The 21,413-nt window shown below is 43.6% G+C and overlaps 1 protein-coding gene and 1 pseudogene across 1 annotated transcript; one reads left to right on the forward strand and one right to left on the reverse strand.

The window, feature by feature from the left end:
• The first annotated feature begins 114 nt into the window (after positions 1–114).
• On the forward strand, positions 115–14,622 carry LOC118991540 (HLA class II histocompatibility antigen, DO beta chain-like). The gene is given in 6 exon segments (XM_037052857.1): positions 115–223; positions 12,571–12,765; positions 13,026–13,125; positions 13,127–13,266; positions 13,712–13,792; positions 13,795–14,622. Coding segments are annotated over 6 exon segments (732 nt in total). The 3' UTR covers positions 13,902–14,622.
• Positions 14,155–20,625, reverse strand: LOC118991541 (40S ribosomal protein S27-like; annotated as a pseudogene).
• Between the last annotated feature and the right edge of the window lie 788 nt (positions 20,626–21,413).

Here is a 21,413-nt window from a genome sequence, read left to right on the forward strand (position 1 = left end):
CAGGCTCGTGTGCTCCCGGATGCATGGAAAAGTAGAAGCAACCCCAAAGTGCGTCCACCCTGGAGTGGTGAGTACAGTGTTGCACCCTCATCAAGCGGAACCTGGTTCACGACAATGAAAATGGATGGACGGCTGGTCCATGAGAGGTCTGGACAGGTCTCCTCAGACATAGGACAGGACAAAAGAAGCAAGACAAAATACAACATTTATGGAACATTTGAAGGTAAATATGAATCTATATTGTTTAAGGATACATTCATGTATGTGAAACACATAACAAAGAGTAATGAAGTTAAGACTACAAGGGTCACAATAGTGCTGACTTCTGGGAAGTAAAAGTGGGTGTGACTGGGAAGAGGCACGTGGGACTCTCGTGGGGTACTAGTGATATTCAGTCATTTTGACCTGATTATTAATTATTTGGATACTTCTTCATAACTTTAGTTAAATTTTTATATACATTTGATATAATACCTGCATTATGTTATATTTCAGAGTAATTAATTTTAGAAAGTGGAATAATAATACCCTAGAGTCATCAGTGTGAGTGTGTGTGTTAGGTTTCTGTAATATCACCACAGGACTGGGGAATCAGTGAATACCAAATAAATGTTAATTTTTCTTGTTTTTCACCATTCTCATAGCTCTATTCACCATTAATACTGACTCAAGATTGTACATCAACTCAAACTTAGTGACAGTCACTGCGTGTCCTCAGGCCATGAGGGTTCTCATCTCAGAGGCCACTACATTCCCTCCGTGAACCTGCTGCTTGCACTCGGGAGGGCGCCGTGCTCAGCCGTGAGCTGCAGAGACTGGCTGCTTGAGTTTCTGCAGCCCTGAGTCCCACAGTACGTGATCACCGCTTGTCCAGAAAGTCCCTCAGTGGCAAATCCTTTTAACTTACTCTGGGGTTTCTTAGTGCATCTCAAGCGGTCTCATCCACTTTTCCCCTTTACTTATTTATTTACTAAAGTATGGTTTGAATACAATATTCTGATAGTTTCAGGTGTACAACATAGTGATTTGACGTTTATATATCTTACAGTTGGAACATCACACTAAGTCTAGGAGCCATCTGCCACGGTGCAAAGTGAATTATTGCCCTTTGCGGCCACACGGATGGGCATAGAGGGTACTATGCTCAGTGAAATAAGTCAGACAGAGAAAGACAAAAAACACATGATTTCACTTACACATTGAATTTTTTTAAAAAATCAAAACAAATGAGCAAACAAAACCAAACAAAAATAACTCATAGAAACAAAGAGCAAACTGCTGGTTGCCAAAGGGGAGAGGGGGAAAGGATAGATGAAAAAGAAAAACGTGAAGGGGAATATAGTCAATAATTGTATGGTAACTTTGTCTTGCACTTGATATAAAAAGGTACTTTCTCTTTTTCTTCCAATTCTGAGATGCCAAAATCTTTTCCCTGAGAGAAACTACCCTCCCTTCAACTGCAGAGGTTGAAAAAAAAAGGGAATCTAACAAAATTCTTTTTCCTAAGGAGGAGAAATCTGGGCTGTAAATAGGAGGCCTTCCAAATTCTACCTGACATTTGGTCAGAATGCAACACACCTGACCCTAAGCCCCAGAGCCCCCAAGAAATGAATTCCCAGATCTGAGGTCTCCAGGGAGCACCGCTGTGGTGAACCACGGGAGTCCTCAGCACTGTGACAGTAACCATCAAATTCCAGCTAGCGTCCTAGGGCTCCAGGGGGTCGTCACGGTCATCTTTCCACAGTTGAAACAGAAACAATTTCACAGAAACATTGACAGACAGCTCAGCTGCCACCAATCCACCTGATGTTTCACTTTGCAGAAAATGAAAATGAGAAATCCTTCTATGAATTTTGGGATTGGACGGTTCTTAGAGGAAGAGCCAATCAACCCAATAATGTAAGTTGTCACTTGTCTCTGGGTAAACACTTTTGATGAAAGCTCTCAGTGCAAAAACTCGTTCATGGACATTGTACTTGGTGCCCAGCATGAGGTCATCACCAAATATCACTGAACTTTGTGATGCACTGAAAATATGTTTGGAAGTCTCAGGAACCAAGAGAAGAATGAGATTTGGAGTACTTCTTTCTGGGACATTTATTTAATTCCTCTGATTCTTATATGTAGAGTTTGACAGTAGGAAAATAAAAAGAAATAAAATGTTATTCTCTGGAAGAGAAAATAATTAAAATCTGTTCATTTTCTTCCTTGACTTAGGACTGCGACACCATGGGATACAGTATAAGATGATGATGATGGACAGATGGATGATAGATAGATAGGTAGATAGATGATAGATAACAGGCAGACTCAGGGAGGGACAGGGGAGGAGGGCTTGTGTGTGCCGCCCGTCTGTTTCTCTGCCGCCTCTGCACAGAAGCAGCGCGAGAGGCTTGTTGAGCTCCAACAGCCACAGCCCACACTGCAGGCCCAGCACGGGCGCGGCGCTCCCCCAGGGCAGTCTTTCTGCAGAGCAGTGAGTGTGGAACAAAGGGTGAGGGTGTGGGAAAAGTCTAAAACACCTCACCGCGTAAGTTGCAGACTCACTGGAGAAATGGAAAACGTCTTTTGAAGGCCAGAGGTCAACCGCAGAAGGAAAGGCACCCGCATGGAGAGTCCGCACTCCAGGGCTGGGACCTCACGTCCTCATTGCTCCCCCTTTACAGGCCACACATGAGAAGATGGCCCTGTCAGTGCAGATGTCCAGCTTACTCTGGTGCCAAGAAGAGAGGATTCGGGCACAGACATTTGAAAGTTTTCTGGGAACACCCACAGAAATCCGGGGACCTTTAGTCTGAGGAGTTGTGATCTCAGGCTGGGGAGAGGGGCACCCCTCTGGTTCATGGGAAGTTGAAGGCTGGCCTCAGTTCAGGCCGTGGGCTGGCAGGAGAGGCTCCCTGGACCAGCTCACTCCACATCAAGCCGTCTGTCCACTGAGCCCCGAGGATGGGGCCTCTGCCCTCGTAGCACAGTGGTCAGTTGGGGTGGGAGACCTGCGTGGCTGCTCTGTGCACAGGCCCGAGGTTGAGGGACAAACAGCGAGTGAGTGTTGGCTTCAAATACGAGCCCCTAAATAAAAACTATATCTGCAAAGTCAGAACTGCAGAATTGCCGAAACTGGTTTGTGCCCAAGTTGTAATCTGCATGAAGAAACTTACAGAATATTCTATTCTAGGGCCAGTAAGGGCAGGAATTTTAATACATCCCCTGAGAAACACCAGATAGTGACCATGTGTGTGTCTGTCTATGTGCATATGTATGAATTCATATCCGTGTGTGCCTGTACATTCACATTCAGACGAGCAGTAAGTGCTAACAAACTGTTCATCAGGGGAAGAAATATTGTAGCAAAACCTTAAAAAATAATATATCATTTAGATACCGCTAACAAAAAGAAAATCTTCCCAGTTCTCCAGCAACTAAACTGCTTTAAGAGGGCATGAAGGCTTTCCTACAATAAAGACTAAAAGACTCAAAATAGAAACATTGTTGATATTATACAAATTAGCAAAAGGAACACAAACTGAAAGCTAAAACACCGGAGTCCTAGAACCGTCCTGGCCACTGACTGGCTGTGTGACCCTGGATAAACGGTATAGAACAGCACGGCCTAGGTTTTTCTACTTCGTTCTTTCATTAAACAAATATGTATGTATTGAGCAGCACTGTTCTAGGCCCTGGGAACACATCAGTGAAAAAATAGGCAACATTCGTGCCCTTCAGAGCTGGGTTCGGGGACCGCTTTACACTCCACAGCACGCATGGACTGACCTCGGTGCTCTCCCTTGTCCCTTCTAGGCTTTCCACATGCGACTGGTGCCCACGGTCATCTCACGGGGACTGGGGAGCTGGCCGGTGCCCTGAGGTCACAGAAGAGCCAATTTGCCAAATGGACTTACTTCTTGTAACTCTTAAGTTTTAATTAACCAGATTTTGTTTTGTATGCACAAGACCCTTTCGTAGATTATTAAATTAAATTTGCCTTTGACCCAAGTTTCTATCACTGGAGACTTTGGTGATAAAAGTCAAACGAAGTAATTAAGAACAGCAACCAAAGATGGATGGACCTAGAGTGAATTATACTGAGTGAACTAAGTCTGACAGAGAAAGATAAATACCGTGATTTCACTTATATGGAATCTAAAGAACATAATAAAGGAACAAACAAAACAGACTTACAGACACAGAACAGACTGACGGCTGCCAGAGGGGAGGGGGTTGGGGCTGGGTGAAACAGGTGAGGGGGGTGAGAAGTACAGATCGGTTGTCACAAAATAGTCACGGGGATGTAAAGCACAGCATAGGAAGTGCAGTCAATGATGCTGTAACGACTGTGTATGATGTCAGCTGGGTATAAGGGGAACCACTTTGTAATGTGTGTTATTGTAAAACCACTGTGCTGTACCCCTGAAACTAACACGAAATAATGTTGAGTGTAAACTGTAGTTGAAAAAAGTTATAATGATTTCTTAAACAAAAATTTAAAAACCAGCAGCAGGGTGGGGCGGGAGCTGTTTAGGGAAAGGCCCAGCAGTGCCCGCAGGAGGCTTCCCTCCAGCTGGGCAGCTTCCCGCCATCCCTTCTCCCTTCCCTGAATTTCCACACCCCCACCGCTCCCTTCAGAGCCTTGCAGAGGAAGGCAGTGTGAGAAAGGAAGGAGACAGGAAGGCTAATGGGGAAAGCCCCTTATAAACTGAGGGTTTCCACAGGGATTCCCTGCACGGAGGAAGTCAAAAACTCAACTTAAATTCCGGTCTCTGTCGACATCTGACGGTCGAAGTGACACATCGCATCCTGGAAACCTCGTCTGTTCTTTGCATGAGAAAACCGGCTCAAGTGTAAGATTCTATCTGAACTTTACCCAGCTAGAATACTTTTCGATAGTTAATCTGACATCACGAGGGTGTCCCTCTCTTTGGCACGAGACCACATCTTATTTCGGCTTATAGCTGGTTTATGAAGGGTGTTGGTTTATTAAATGAGATCTTTCTGTCCCTAACACCCCACCCGCAGAGGACCTGTGACTGCCTCTGGAGCCTCAACCTCCCCATCCCGCAGCACACCCTGCGCCCCAACCCTAAGAGGCATCGGGGAGAAATACACACACATACTTTCCCTCCCACCTTCTGAGTTCTAGGCTGGGCTAGTAATCAAATTACTAGGGACAGATTAGCAGGAGAAAAATCAAGTCTTAATACATGCACATGGGAAATTCACATAAGCACAAAAATTCCAAAGACAGTGAGGCAACACCGGGTATATAAGACATTTTTGGACAAAGGAGGAATGGGGACAGGGTGTCAGATTTCCAAAGTGAGAACAGGAGGCTACAGGCAGGTGAGGAGGAGCAGAGCACAGAGATGGCAGCCAGATCCCTCAGGTGACTCAGAAACCGCGGGACCGGACATCGAGCTAGCAGGTCTGCAGTCTTCCTCACTGAACCTAAGGTGAGGGTTCGTAGCTGACCAAGCCAAGGCTCCCTTCCCAAAGCAAGTTTTTCTGTCTGAATCTCTTGGGCAGGAAAGGGGGGTGGGTCAAAGGCTCCCTCTGAGTCTTGTTTCTTAATAAACGTGTTAAAATCAATATCCTAAAAAAAAATTTCAAGGTGGCAAAACGCTGGGCACTTTCACAGGCCATCGTACCTCCTCGGTGGAAAAAAAGAAAGAAATCTTCCCCACGGAGCAAGGGGGCAGAAACACGGCATCTGGTCAAATTCCGGGGACAGTCTTTGCCTCCAGGGACATTCCATAGAATCTTACTTAGTCTCTTAGCAATCACCTAGGTTCAATCAGTCAACATGAAAAATAGAGAGCTGGAGGGAGCCTGGAAACCTCACTGACAACCCATCAAAAGCTGTGCCTCCAAATCCAGGACAAAACTCAGAGCAGCAGAGACAAGTGAGGCTGGTGTGATCAACGCTGCTGCTCACCACCCAAATCCGAACGTAAGAGACACAGAGATGCCCTGAGCTTGAGAACCACAAAAACTAAAATCAGCACCAGAGCAGGGAGAGGGCAGGTTGGGGAGCAAGGTGAGGCCTTGTTTCTAGTGGAAGAGGCTCAGAAATTGACTCTCTGTGTTTTGTTGGCCTGGGGCTGTGACGTGGCAGCAGACGAGGACTGGAGAGACCGTTCTATTGTGGAAGTTGGTAACGAGGCAGGAGCAATGAAGTGAAGTCGCTCGTCACTAAACTCCAGTGTGGGGAAGCGTGCGGAGCTCTGGAGATATTAAAAAAATGAATAAGATGTGGTGCCTCTATATCATCTGGAAAACATAAACAAGGGGGTGCAGATGAGGTAAGTCTAAAATACACTGGAGTCACAAAGGATCAGGAAAATTTTCTAGTGGGAAGGACATTCCAGCTGACCCAGAGGAACATGAAGAATGGCTGCCAGGTCGAGTGGCGCCGGAGGGGTGTGGAGACAGGGAAAGACCGCAGTCGTACCCGAACTCACTTTTAGTTCTGGTGGTTTATGTGTAGATTCCTTGGACTTTCTGCATACACAATAGTGTCATCTGAAAATAGGAACCATTTTATTTCTTCCTTTGCAACCTGTATGCTTTTTAATTTCCTTTTTTAGCCTGTTGCACTGGCTGGAACTCCCAACACTATGTTGAATGAGAGAGGGGAGAGACCCTTGCCTTGTCTTCAGTCTTCGGGGGAAAACATTCAGTTTCTAACCACAAAGTATAATGTTAGCTATGGTTTTTGTAGATGCTCTTTATCAGGTTAAGGAAGTTCCCTTCTATTCTTACTTTTCTGAGCATTTTATCAAGTGTAGGTATTGAGGTCGGTTGCAAGTACTTCTGCCAAGATGGAGGCATAGGTGGAACCACTGTGCCTTCTCCCACAACCAAGTTTGAATACAACAAAGGTTTAGTAAACAAAGACGCAGCCAAAGAACAGAAGATTGAACTATAAAAACCGTTCAACCGGACCGGTAGGGGGGGCAGAGCCAGCAACGGAGCAGGGTCGGGCAGGAAGAATCCCCCGACCCCAGGCACCCAGGCAGCTGGGGTAGCATCGGGCAGACCCAGTGAGGGCGCAAGGCAGCAGGCTGACCGCGGTCACACATTCACGCACAGATAAATCAACAAAGGAGTGAGCAGTGAGACAGACCGCGCAGGCCCCAGCGGCGGGAGGAGGCAGAGGGGACCGCTATTGCCCCTCTTGGACCCCACCCCGATGTACAGCGTCACAACCCAGTGACTGAGTGGCCCGGCTCTGATGAACACCTAGGGCTCCGCTCCTCATACGTAACAGGCACAAACAGTCCAAAATATGACTCAAGAAGCACTCAAAGCCCCAGAGCCGATAAATCTAAGTGACAAAGAAATAGCGAACCTCTCAGATGCACAGTTGAAAACACTGATGATCAGAATGCTCACAGAACTGCTTGACTATAGTCACAAATTAGAGGAACATATGAAGGCTAAACTAATTGAAATGAAGGGAAATGCAAAGGAAACCAATAGTGATGGAAAGGAAACCGGGACTCAGATCAAGGGAGTGGACCAGAAGGAAGAAAAAAATGACCAAACAGAAAAATGTGAAGTAACAAGAATTCAAAAAAACGAGGAGAGGCTTAGAAACCTCCAGGACATCTTTAAACATTCCAATATCCGAATTATAGGGGTACCAGAAGGGGGAAAGAAACAGCCATGAGTGGAAAACTGATTTGAACAAATAATAAAGGAGAACTTCTCCAGTTTGGCAAAGGAAATAGACTTTCAGAAAATTCAGGAAGCTCAGAGAGTGCCAAAGAAGTTGGACCCAAGAAGGAACATACCAAGGCACATCATAATTACATTAGCCAAGATTCAAATGAAGGAGAGAATTCTAGAAGCAACAAGAGATAAGGGGACAGTCACCTACAAAGGAGTGTCCATCAGACTGTCAACAGATTTCTCAAAAGAGACCTTACAGGCAAGAAGGGACTGCAAAGAAGTATTCCAAGTCATGAAATCCAAAGACCTACATCCAAGATTGCTCTAGCCAGCATAGCTTTCATTTAGAATGGAAGGGCAGGTAAAGTGCTTCTCAGATAAGATCAAATTCAAGGAGTTCATCATCACCAAGCCCTTATTATATGAAATGTTAAAAGGACTTATCTAAGAAAAAGAAGATAAAAATAGGAACAGTGAAAGGACAGCAAACTCACAGTTGTTAACAACCACACCTAAAACAAAAGCAAACTAAGAGGATAGCTAGATCAGGAGCAGAACCATAGAAATGAAGAACACATGGAGGGTTAGCAACAGGAGAGTGGGAGGAGGAAAGGTGGGGAGAAGGTACAGAAAATAAGTAGCATAGATCATACGTAGAAAATAGATAGGGGGAGGGCAAGAATAGTAGGGGAAAAATAGAACCTAAAGAAATTGAGACACGTAGTCATAAACTACAGGGGGAGAATGGTGGGGGAGGGGGTGTGCAGGGTGGAGGGGAATGAAGGGGGGGAATAGAACAACTGTAATGGTATAATCAATAAAATATATTTAAAAAAATAAAAAAGAGTAGTTATTGAACTATGTAACTGAAAACTCCATACATGTACATCATAATTCAGATCACATTTTTCTTACAGCTGCCTTTTCTACTGGTTGTCAAATGAGCTACATTCTTTTCATTTACTATCTACATAAAGTTTTTTGAACTTGGACTCTGTGTCATATATTTATTCCCTTTCGGGTTTCCAACATAAATGGATATTATTTCATCTATTTAAATGCTTATTTTGGTCTATGCTTCATACAGTTTAATTTTTATTTTTTTTATTTATTTTTTTAATTTTTAAATATATTTTATTGACTATGCTGTTACAGTTGTCCCAGCTTTCCCCCTTTTGTCTCCCTTCACCCAGCAGCCCCCTTCCCTCCAGCAATCTCCCCTTAGTTCATGTCCATGGGTCATGCATATACATTCTTTGGCTTCTCCATTTCGTATACTATTTTTAACATCCCCCTGTCTATTTCATAGCTACTAATTATGCTTCTTTTTTAAATATAACTTTATTTATTTATTTTTAGAGAGAGGGGAAGGGAGGGAGAGAAACATCAATGTGTGGTTGCCTCTCACATGTCCCGTACTGGGGACCTGGCCTGCAACCAAGGCATGTGCCCTGACTGAGAATTAAACCAGCAACCCTTTGGTTTGCAGGCCTGTGCACAGTCCACTGAGCTGCACCAGCGAGGGTCAATTATACTTCTTAATCTCTGTACATTTCCCCCCATTCTCCCCCTTCCCCTTCTAGCAGATAACCTTCCAAACGATCTCCATATCTGTTTCTGTTACTTTTCTCAGGTTGTTTGCTCAGTTTTTTTGTTTTTGTTTTTTAAGATTCCATTGTTCATAGTTGTGAATGTGTTGCCATTTTAATGTTCATAGTTTTGATCTTCTTTTTCTAAGCCCCTTTAACATTTCATGTAATAATGGCTTGGTGATGATGAATTCCTTTAGCCTTACTTTCTTTGGGAAGCACTTTATCTGTCCTTTGATTTTAAATGATAGCTTTGCTAAATAGAGTATTCTAGGTTGTAGGTCCTCAATTTTCATCATTTTGAGTATTTCTTGCCAGCACCTTCTGGCCTACAAAATTTGTTTTGAGAAATCAGCTGGCAGCCTTATGGGAACTCCTTAGTAGGGAACTCTGCTTTTCTCTTGCTGCTTTTAAGATTCTCTCTTTATCTTTAACCTTCGACATTTTAATTATGATGTGTCTTGGTGTGGACCTTTATGGGCCCAACTTGTTTGGGACTCTCTGTGCTTCCTGGACTTACACGTCTATTTCCTTCACTGAATAAAAGAAGTTTTCTTTCCTTAGTTTTTCAGATAAGTTTTCAATTTCTTGCTCTTCCTCTTCTCCTTTGGGCATCCCTATGATTCAGATGTTGGCACATTTGGAGATGACCCAGAGGCTTCGTATACTATCCTCGTTTTAAAAAAATTCTTGTTTCTTCTTTCTGCTCTGGTTAAATGCTTACTTCTTCCTTATGTTCCAAATTGTTGATTTGAATCCCAGCTTCCTTCCCTTCACTGTTGGTTCCCTGTATATTTTTCTTTATTTCACTTAGTGTAGCCTTCGTTTCTTACTTTATGTTGCTGCTGTACTCAATGAGTTCTTTGAGCATCCTGATCACCAGTATTTTGAACTGTGCATCTAATAGATTGTTTATCTCCCCTTCATATAGTTCTTTTTCTGGAGTTTTGTTCTGTTCTTTCATTTGGGCCATATTTCTTTGTCTCCTCAGTTTGTAGCCTCCCTGTGTTTGTTTCTGCATATTAGGCAGAGGTGCGTTGATTCCCTGTCTTAGTAGCATGTCCTACGGTAGAAAAGGCATCTGTAACATTGTGGGGCAGAGCCTTAGGTAATCACCAGGGTGGGGCAAACCACTCTGTGGTTCTCTGCAGGGCAAGGGCTCAGAGAGGGGACAATACTGCTGCCTGGCTTCTGGGGTTTGCCTGGCACTTGCCCTATTTCCAGTCACTTCATCCACTCCCCATCAATCCCAGAGTGGGTGGGTTTGTGTACATTGTAAGACTGTGCAGGTCTTTTAAGCAGAGTTTCCTGAAAATCTGGCAGTTTCTTCTGCCACCCCAAGACCCACTGGTTTTTACAGGCAGAAGTTATAGAGATTTATCTTCCTGGTGCTGGAACTCTGGGCTCTGTGGTCTGGCCTGAGGCTGGAATTGCTTCTTCCTTAGCTATCCCTGCCGATTTTTATCCACCACATATGGGCAAGGAACCACCCATTCCACCTCCGCGGCTGCCTCTCCCTGCCATAGCGTGTCTCCTCATATCTCCGCCCATCTCCACGACTCATAATTGTTTATATTTTAGTAATAATTCACACACAGAATTCTGACTTATTTCTAAATATTCTGTATCTCAAATCATCTATCAGAGTTTATTTCTATTATTGGAAAGTTTCTTTTGCTCTCAGGATTTCCTTATTTGCTCATGTAGCTCACTGTCCAGTGGACTGATTCACTTTGTCCACTTCTTAGTATATTCTGTTTTTCAAGTGACATCAGAACTGTTTTGACTTAACAGAATAACGAGCACCCAGAATCTTCTGGTGTGTTTCGCATTTGCTGCTGTGTGAGAAGGCGGAGCTCTATTTCCTCTGCTGACTGTCTCCTAAGCCCTCTTAAGTTGGACAATTGCAGTGGTAATTTAGCAGAATATTGTTAACATTTTAGCTTAATGTAGTTACTAAATATCTATTAAACAAATTCTGATCTAAGATATTTATTCTGATAAATTTAATATTAACTGTGTGCGACTTTCTATAAATCTCAGAAGTATAATAATTACTTTATTCTGAAGCATATGAAAAATAGAGTGTGTAAGAATTTTCATCTCAGAAAATAGAAATAAAGGTATTTTTATTTCTCTAAGTATTTTAATATTTTAGAATCATTTTACTTTTTTAAAAAATATTTTTTATTTATTTATCTTTAGAGAGGAAGGGAAAGAGAGAGGGAGAGAAATATCAATGTATGGTTGCCTCTCATGAGTCCCCTGCTGGGAACTGGCCTGCAACCCAGGCATGTGCCCTGACTGGGAATCGAACCGCGATCGTGTGGTTTGCAGGCCCGGGCTCAATCCACTGAGCTACACCAGTCAGGGCTCATTTTACTTTTTAAACATATATGGACATAGTTTGAAATGCCAGGTATTTCTGTATAGCTTGTTATGAAGAACATTGTCTGGAAAGAGAGGCTTGTTTTCAGATATCCATTTTAATAGGTCTGGTATGTCTTCAAGTATGAGGGTGGCCTTTACAAATGTAGCATTGTTTATTCTGGGTGCATTTAAAAATTTTAACAGATGTCATTGTGCATTGAATCACGTTTTCTTTTTCTCACTCAATACTATGTTTTCGAGTTGTCCCTCAGTGTTGCTGTACATGAACCCAAACCCACCCCTGTCAGTGGGGAACAGGTCAGGGAGGGTCCGCGTCTGTTTCTGTGTTAAACAACTGGATTTAGAACTAGAACTCATACCAACTGAGACTACCTCAGAGCCATTTATCAATATATCTCTTAAAACTTTTCCAGTTCTTTAAATCTAGACAAATATCACTCACTGTCTTAGTCTGTTTAAGCTGCTATAACAAAATGCCACAGACTGGATGACTTATAAACAGTAGAAATTTATTTCTCAGAGTTCCGTAGGCTGGGAAGTCCCAGATCAGGTGCCAGCATGGCTGTGTTCTGGTGGAGGTTCTCTTCCCGGGTCACAGCTGGCGCCTTCTCACTCTGTCCCACATCATGGAAGTGGTGAGGGATTTCTCTGGAGCCATTTCTATAACGGCACTAGTCCCATTCATCAGGGCTCTACCCCCATGGACTAAAGCACCCCCAAAGGTCCCACCTAATGCTACTATCACCTTTGGGGTTTAGAATTTCAATATGTGAATTTGGGGGAAATATAACATTCAGATCATAGCACGGCTCTACAAATGAGCCACACTTTTTCTTAAACAGTCCATGAGGACTGATTAAATAGCTTTGAAAAATTAAGTTGCTTTGCAGAACATAAACAGATTAGAAATGAGGTATTAAAGCTAACACACCACCTGGTGCAGAGCTGTGGAACAGTGGGCCTGATATATTGGAGAGAAGTAGAGCTTCTGTAGTAGGGGATGTGCTCTGCAGACGCAGCTACAACCTGGGGGCACCCTGCCCTGAGGGGAGAGAAGGCGAGGTAGAGGGCGAGGTCTGGTGGGATCAGGGATCTCGGGCCATTATTCTTCTTCCTTGTCAGGAAATTTCCTGCTTCAGGATAAGTGATTGGGAGCCAAGGAGTCTGTGAATGAATTCTGTTCCCAACTGTGACTCATTCATTATCCTCACAGATCAGTTCACTTGATTTTGGTCTCAGGCCCTGGGGTTCTCAGGGACTTTAAGGACCAGTGTGCTGTCAAACACAGGGGGTAATTGTGGGAGTGTCTGCTAATGTTGACATCCTCCTTGGGGTGGGGGTGGGGGGTAACTTACCTGGTTTTGAGATTTTTTTCAGATTTCCAGTTTCCGAGTGTGCTGCTGTGCTTTGTGACAGGCTTCTACCCAGGGGACATCAGAATCAGGTGGTCCTGGAATGGGAAGGAGGAGAGACAGGGTCATGTCCACTGGCCTTATCAGGAATGAAGACTGGACCTCTCAGACAACGGTGATGCCGGAAATGACTCCAGAACTGGGAGATGTCTACACCTGCTTTGTTGATCATGTCAGCCTGCTGAGCCCTCTTTCTGAGGAGTGGAGTGAGAATCTGGGCCCAACTCAGAGTCGTACTGACTGATGAGGGGCCTGTGTTAACTCCACACTCGCCTCGGTCACGGCACTGATTCTTTTCCCCTGATCTGAGGGAGTTAGGGGGTCCTTGAGGCAAAGTGGGAGAAAACATGGCAGATATCTACCCTTAATCTTCCAAGAAATAAGGAGGTCTAATCACCTTGTCACTTACTTCCAGCACTGGAAGCTAGTAACCTCTAGTACTTTGGTCTTGGTATTTAGAGAGCATTCTTATGAGCTATAAGAATCTGTAACAGAAACTCCATGGGTACAAACCTTGTTTCCAAAGAACCATTTCTAAATTTATTTTCTTCAGTTAGCATTATATTGCTGTATGGCACAGGTTCTGGGATTTCAGGAAGGTACACCAAACAGTGGGAGCTTTTTATGAACTTAAAGGCCTGTTTCCCATAGGAGCCCAATCTGAATATTCTTGGAGAAAGATGCTAAGTCGAGTGGCAGCCTTCTTGTTTGGGCTGATCTTCCTTCAGGTGGGTTCACCATCCACCTCAGGGCTCGGAAAGGTAATGAGTCTCTTGGGAGGACCCTGCCACCGGTCCTGTGGTTTCCTCACTTCCCACTTTTCCTAACATCAAAGGTGTGAGGCAGGGGAGGCTGACTGTACTTGTCAGGGATCCACAGGACAGTCTTTTCTGAAGCCAAAAACAACAGGGGTGGGCAGAGTGGTGATGCAGGTCATCTGCTGCCTTTCAATTAATCACAACATCTAGTCTTCATCGGGACATCTTCTTTCTTCCCTCTCTTTCATTCCAAGATAATATGGATGCTCAGCTGTCTGTGTAATTTCTTTCTTGTCTTTCAGATCATCCTCTTAGTCCTTTGGCCAGAATGGGACATCATGGGCAAGAGATGTAAGGTGGCTCTGGCTGGGAGGCACCACCTGCTGAGTCCCTGGAATGTGAGGGTGGAGGTCACTCATGAGACTTTTATCACTGTCCCTGCAGGTCTCAGGAACTGTTCTTCCACCATGGAAATACCCAGGTCCTAACTGAAGCTCCGCCCCTGGAGCCTGAAGTAGCACTGAGTGGCATGGGCCAAAGTAAAGGGCATTCATGAGGTCAGTGTTCTGGAATGACCCTTTTCTGTGAGGCCTTGGAGGAGTCCTGCACTGATTCTAGATTTTTGGGTTCTGAGATCACGCATCTGTCACCCTTCTGCCCTTCTTCTTCCTACTAGTGTATGTCATGAGTCCCTGTTTCCAAGACAGTGTCCAGAAATTCCACTAAGATCTGACTCCTTCCAGTCCCAAACTGTCTACTTTCCTGTGGTCCAGCCCTGACCCCGTGAGAGGCAATTTCCAACTGCAGTCTCCACTGTGTACAGAAGACAAATGCTCAGATTTTCACTTTTCTTTTCCCTCTTAAAAAATTTTAAAATGTAAAATAAAATTGAGATACAGATAACAACACAAATGTACAATTTACTTAATCATTTAAGACAAAACCCATATAATGCCCACTCAGGTCAGGTAACGGAACTTTCCCAGCCACCGCAGCCGGTGTGCTGCAAGCCAGTCAAAGGCCCTTCCTCCTGTGGACGGTCGTCGTATCCTGACCTTGCCGGGAACCAGTTTTGGATATTCCTTTAGCTGTCTTCTATGTCTCTTATACTTTGAAGGTTTCTCCTCTGTGCCTTTCTTTTCCTAATGATTAGTATGTTGGACAGCCTGAGCCATTTGACCTGCAGAACTTTCTGCAGTCTGGATTTTGCTGAGGGCAGATACCAGGGACAGTTTAAAGCATCCCCCGCTCCCTCTGGGAGCCAACGTCTGGATGCAGAGGCTGGATCAGGCTTAGCTTTGGCTCCTTTAGAAAGTGTATAGGTGGTGGTGTGGGTTTTCCCCACTAGGAACACAATGTCCGCTTGTCTGTCTTTTTGTGGCGTTAGGAATCACTGATGCTCATTGCTGAGGTCCCTCAGTTCCCTGGAGATTGCAGGTTGGTGTTCTTCATTCATATGCTTTATTGCAGCATCTAAATAATGTTTCTGTATTTTTATGTAATATTGCTCTTGAAAAGTCTGATGATAATTGAATTATTAAGTCATTCTTTTTGGTGGGATGCCCTGGTGATATTTCCTTTTTTTTCTATGGTGTCCAGAAATTTTATTAGAATATATGTATCTGCTATGCTGTTCATTTAAAAAATTTTAGGAATGTTTTATAGAGTTACGTTCTCTCAGTACTTCCTTTGGGTTTTCCTATTCAGGGACTCATCATTTACATGTTACGAGGGGTTTTTTGCATATCTTCAATATTTGTCTTTTTTTCTTGAATGCTTTAAGTCTCATTTCTTTTTCATTAAAAATTTTCCTCCTTTTCACCTTCTCTCCTTCAACTGAGGTCTTCCTCATTATATTTATTTGTTCTGTTCCTTCTAGTTTACTCTTCATTTCTGAAATGGATTTAAACATTTTTCTAATTATTTCCTGAGCATTGCTATCATACTTCTGAGATTTTCTAATTTTTTATAAATTATTATTTTTATTTGATAAATTGACATTATATCTTGTAAATTTAGGCTATATTTGTGTTACTGTGATTCATTTTTATATTGTAGTATGATTGTCTCTATGTCATTATTTTATGTCTTCTAATACTTTCTTAATGACTTTGAGATTGTTTTGAAATAGATTATAATTTAGTATTTTTGGTAGCATATTTTTCTGGTGCGCCTCCATTGTAAAGATTTTGTTATGCTTCCCACATTTCTTCTTACTCACATGAACTTCATAGGAGATGTAGCTTCCGCCCTTTTTGGTTGCTCTGTCTGTACGGCCTTCATTGTCCTGGGCTTTGGGAGGAGGCACAGCCCAGGAGCCTGTCCTCGACTTTAGGGCCTTCTCTTCTGTTTTTTCTTGTAGCGCTTGACAATATGAACACTTGCTTTTTGAGAGTTCAGGTTTCCACCTCTCACTCTGAACTTCCTTCTCTCCATGTCCCTGTCTGGCTCATTCTTGATTCTACCACCTCTAATTTCTCCTTAGGGTAGGGCTCTGCCCTGGCAGGTGCCTGGAGGGGCAGTTTAGGTACTTTGCATGGCTGAGACTGCACCATGCCCTTCTGACCTCCTCAGGGCCACTGTATGCACCTGCTTTTGGAGTGGGCAGACCGCCCCCCAACCCCTCAGTTTCATCCGCTCTCCTTGCATTGCTTTGCTGTGGTTTTGGAGGAGTGCCTGTCCGCTGGCTGGCACCTACCACATCCTCAGATGCGTGGAGTGCCTGGTTGCTCCCTTGCACCGGCAGAACAGTCACTGATTCCAGGCAGATCGTGTGACTCTTAGTGGTTTATCCCCACCAACTTGTATTTTAAGGTTTATGGAAGTACCCTGTCACCTAGTTTTGTTGAAAATATTTTTAATATACTTTTAAAAATAAAGCTTTCACAGGCATCCTTTGGTGATATTGCAGGTTTGGTCCCGGACCACAATAAAGTATCTCAACAAAGCAAGTCACGTGAATGTTTGGGTTTCCCAGAGCACGTAAAAAAAATGTTTCCACTGTACTGGTCTGTGAAGTGTACAGTAGCATTGTGTCTAAAAGCAATACATGTGCTTTAATTGAAAAATAGTCTATCACTAAAGAATGCTCACCATGACTGAGCCTTCAGTGAGTGTAATCTTTTTTGCTGGGAGAGGGTTTTGCCTCCATGTTGATAAAAACACGGTATCAGAATCGAAATAAAGCAAGATCTGCCTGTATTTTGACATAATTATAGATTCACATGCACTGATAAGAATAATACAGGACTTCCAGCCAAGATGGAGGCATAGGTGGAAACACTGTGCCCCCTCCCACAACTAAATTTAAAGACAGCGAAGTTTAGAAAGAAAAACGCAGCCAAAACAGTGAAAATTGAACTGTACGGAAGTCTGACAACAACGAACCATTCATCCAGACTGGTAAGAGGGGCGGAGTCAGTGGTGGAGTGGGGTCAGGCTGGAAAGATCATTCTGTCTGACCCGGGAGTGGAGGTGGAGGCAGTTGGTGGATCCCAGGCATAGGGTGGCGACGGGCAGACCCAGTGAGGGCGCAGGGCAGCTGGCTGACTTCGGCCACACATCCATGTGCAGATAAACCAAGTGAAGGAGTGAACAGTGAGAGAGACTGCTCAGACTAGGGCGCCAGCGATGGGAATTAGAGCCTGAAAGCACCAACTGGAAAGACTTTCTTGGAGTCGAGGGAAAAGGAGAGGCTCCCAGGCTCACAGAGAGTTCATTGGAGAGACCCACAGGGTCCTGGAGAGTGCACAAGCCCACACACCTGGGAACCAGCACCAGAGGGGCCCGATTTGCTTGTGGGAAGCTGCAGAGGGGACAGAAATCTGAGAGAGAGCAGAGCGGAGCAAAGCGCCATTTTTTTCCCCTCTCTGACCCCGCCCCCATGTACCTTGTCACAACCCAGCAACTGGGTCGCCCCTCATACGTAACAGGTGTGAACAGACCAAACATTATGACTGAAGAACAGCTCAAAGCCCCAGAGCCTATAATTCTGAGTGATGAAGAAATAGCCAAGCTTTCAGATGCACAATTCAAAACACTGAATGATCAAGAGGCTCACAGAATTGGTTGATTTTAGCCACAAATTAGAGGAACATATAAAGGCTAAACTAATTGAAATGAAGGGAAATGTACAGGAAACCAATAGTGATGAAAGGAAACCAGGACTCAGATCAATGGAGTGAACCAGAAGGAAGAAAAAAATGACCAAACAGAAAAGAAGGAAGAAACAAGAATTCAAAAAAATGAGGAGAGGCTTAGGAACCTCCAGGACATCTTGAAACGTTCCAACATCTGAATTATAGGGGTACCAGAAGGGGAAGAGGAACAACCATGAGTGGAAAACTTATTTTAGCAAATAATAAAGGAGAACTTCCCTAGTCTAGCAAAGGAAATAGACTTCCAGGAAATCCAGGAAGCTCAGAGAGTGCCAAAGAAGTTGGACCCAAGAAGGAACACATCAAGGCACATCATAATTACATTAGCCAAGATTCAAATGAAGGAGAGAATTCTAGAAGCAGCAAGAGATAAGGGGACAGTCACCTACAAAGGAGTGTCCATCAGACTGTCAGCAGATTTCTCAAAAGAGACCTTCCAGGAAGGGGCTGGAAAGAAGTATTCCAAGTCATGAAATCCAAAGACCTACATCCAAGATTTGCTCTATCCAGCAAAGCTTTGATTTAGAATGGAAGGGCAGATAAAGTGCTTCTCAGATAAGATCAAACTCAAGGAGTTCATTATCTCCAAGCCCTTATTACATGAAATGTTAAAGGGACTTATCTAAGAAAAAGAAGATAAAAATAGGAACAGTGAAAGCACAGCAAACTCACAGTTACTAACAACCACACCTAAAACAAAAGCAAACTAAGAGGACAGCTAGATCAGGAGTGGAACCATAGAAATGGAGATCACAAGGAGGGTTAGCAACAGGGGAGTGGGAGGAGGAAAAGGGGGGAGAAGGTACAGAGAATAAGTAGCATAGACAGTAGGGAGAAAATAGACAGGGGGAGGGCAAGAATACTATGGGAAATACAGAATCTAAATAACTTGAGACATGTGGTCAAAACTAAAGGGGAGGAATGGTGGGGGAGGGGTGTGCAGGGTGGAGGGGAATGAAGGAGGGTATGCGACAACTGTAATGGCATAATCAATAAAATGTATTAAAAAAGAATAATACAGAGATCTCAGGTACACTTTACCCTGTTCCATCTTATAGACTGTCCGAACCTGTCCTTCTCAACACCGATGTGGTGGAGACAGAACATCACCTCGATTTTCACACTTCACCCTTTTTCAGCCACACCCACGTACCCCCATTTCCCACCCCTCCTGTAACCCCTAACAAACATTAATCCTTTTTTATTTTTATGATAGTGTCACTTCAAAGTGTTATATACATAGAATCATATGGTATATAATCTTCTGGGGTTGGCCTTTTCCACCCAGCCTAATTCCCCGGAGAATCAGCCAGGTGGTTGCTTGTTTCTCCAGTTTGTCTGTTTTTATTGCCAAACGGGATTTCATGATATACATGTGACCGTTTGTTTGCAGTGTCTGGCTGTTAGGAATGAAACTGCTATGAACATTCATGTGTACATTCTTGTGTGATCACAAATCTTTGATTCTCTGGGATAAGTGCTCAGGAATGTAACTGCTGAGTTGTGTGGTGGTGGCGCGGTCAGTTTTAAAGAAGCTTCCCGAGGGGCTGCACCACATCACGTTCCCGCCAGCAGCGTCTGAGTCACCCCATTTCTCCGCATCTGCACCAGCATTCGGTGTTGTCCCTATTTTTAACTTTAGCCATTCTGATAGTGACATCCTATTTTAGCTTAATTTGCATTTCTCTAATGGCTAATGATGTACATCTTTTCATATCCATACTCTTATTGTATACATCTATATATCCTCTTTAGTAAAATCTCACTTTAATCTTTTTACCCATTTTTAAATGGATTACTTGTCTTTTACTGTTGAATTTTGAAAGTTCTTCATACAGTTATCCCTTGGTAACCATGGAGGATTTGTTCCAGGACCTTCCACAGACATCGAAATCCACTGATGCCCAAGTCCCTTATATAAAATGGTACTTCATATAACCTCACACATCTTCCCATATGCTTTAAACCATCTGAGAATACCTAATACAATGTAAATGCTCTGTAAATGGTTGTTACACTATATTGTTTGAGGAATAAGACAAAAGAAGTCTGCCCATGTTCAGTACAGATGCAACCATTGTAAACTTAACTACAATGTAAAGTTTTGGGGGAACATATTTTATTGTGGTTGGTTGAATCTTCAGATGCAGAGCCCATGGATATGGAGAACCAACTGTATTGTGTCTAGGTGCTAGTTTTTTTGTTAGTCCTGTGATTGGCAAATAGCCTGCAATCTGTCTTTTCAAAGAAAGGAAGAAGAACATTGATGTGCATCGATCAGTTGCCTCTCACACGCTCCTAACTGGGGACTTGGCCTGCAACCCAGGCATATGCCCTGACTGGGAATTGAACCAGTGACACTTTGGTTCTCAGGCTCAATCCACTGAGCCACACCAGCCAGGGCAGTGCTGCTTCTTTCTGCAGGAGCATCCTGCTATCAGTCTTGCTTTTCCACCTGCAGGTTGACAGAAGTCAGTGGAGCCACAACACAAAAAACTACCCTTTGTGCTGGCTAAAGACAGTGGTGATTTTATGGCACCCTGGGCATTTCACATCCATGAGGTGGGAACTGGGGCTGTGCACCAGGCGCTTCTTCTGGTGTCTCCTCTTCTTCCGGAGAGGGATGAAGAAGGTCGTTAGTGAAAGTCATGTTCTTATGTGGAAATCACTTCCAGAAATCTTGAGTAATTTTAAATGGTATTGTATTTTTTAATTTTGGTGTTTGTAAGTTCATTGCTAGTATATAGAAGTATAGCTAGTTGATTTTTGTGTTCACATTCAGCTAGTTCACATTTTTTTAGATTGTATTGTGACAGCTGCCACATCAGTGTGCATTTTTTAAAAACATCAAAATTGCTGAATTTTTGTGTAGCCACTTTAATTTTGAAGATGAAAGAAAATACACAATATTTCCAGTATATTAGGCTTTATTATTTCAAGAAGATAAGAACACAACTGAAACCAAAAACAGATTTGTGCAGAGGACGGATGGAGAAGGTGCTGTGACTGATCGAACATGTCAAAAGTGGTTTGTNTCGGGAGGCTGAGGCTGGAGGATCGCTTGAGCCCAGGAGTTCTGGGCTGTAGTGCGCTATGCCGATCGGGTGTCCGCACTAAGTTCGGCATCAATATGGTGACCTCCCGGGAGCGGGGGGCCACCAGGTTGCCTAAGGAGGGGTGAACCGGCCCAGGTCGGAAAAACATCAAAATTGCTGAATTTTTGTGTAGCCACTTTAATTTTGAAGATGAAAGAAAATACCCAATATTTTCAGTATATTATGCTTTATTATTTCAAGAAGATAAGAACACAACTGAAACCAAAAACAGATTTGTGCAGAGGGCGGATGGAGAAGGTGCTGTGACTGATCGAACATGTCAAAAGTGGTTTGTGAAGTTTCATGCCGGAGATTTCTCACTGGATGATGTTCCACAGTTGGG

Source organism: Sturnira hondurensis, unplaced genomic scaffold, assembly GCF_014824575.4.
Source record: "Sturnira hondurensis isolate 20B ecotype Veracruz unplaced genomic scaffold, ASM1482457v3 Scaffold0007578, whole genome shotgun sequence".
Taxonomy (NCBI): Eukaryota; Metazoa; Chordata; class Mammalia; order Chiroptera; family Phyllostomidae; genus Sturnira; species Sturnira hondurensis.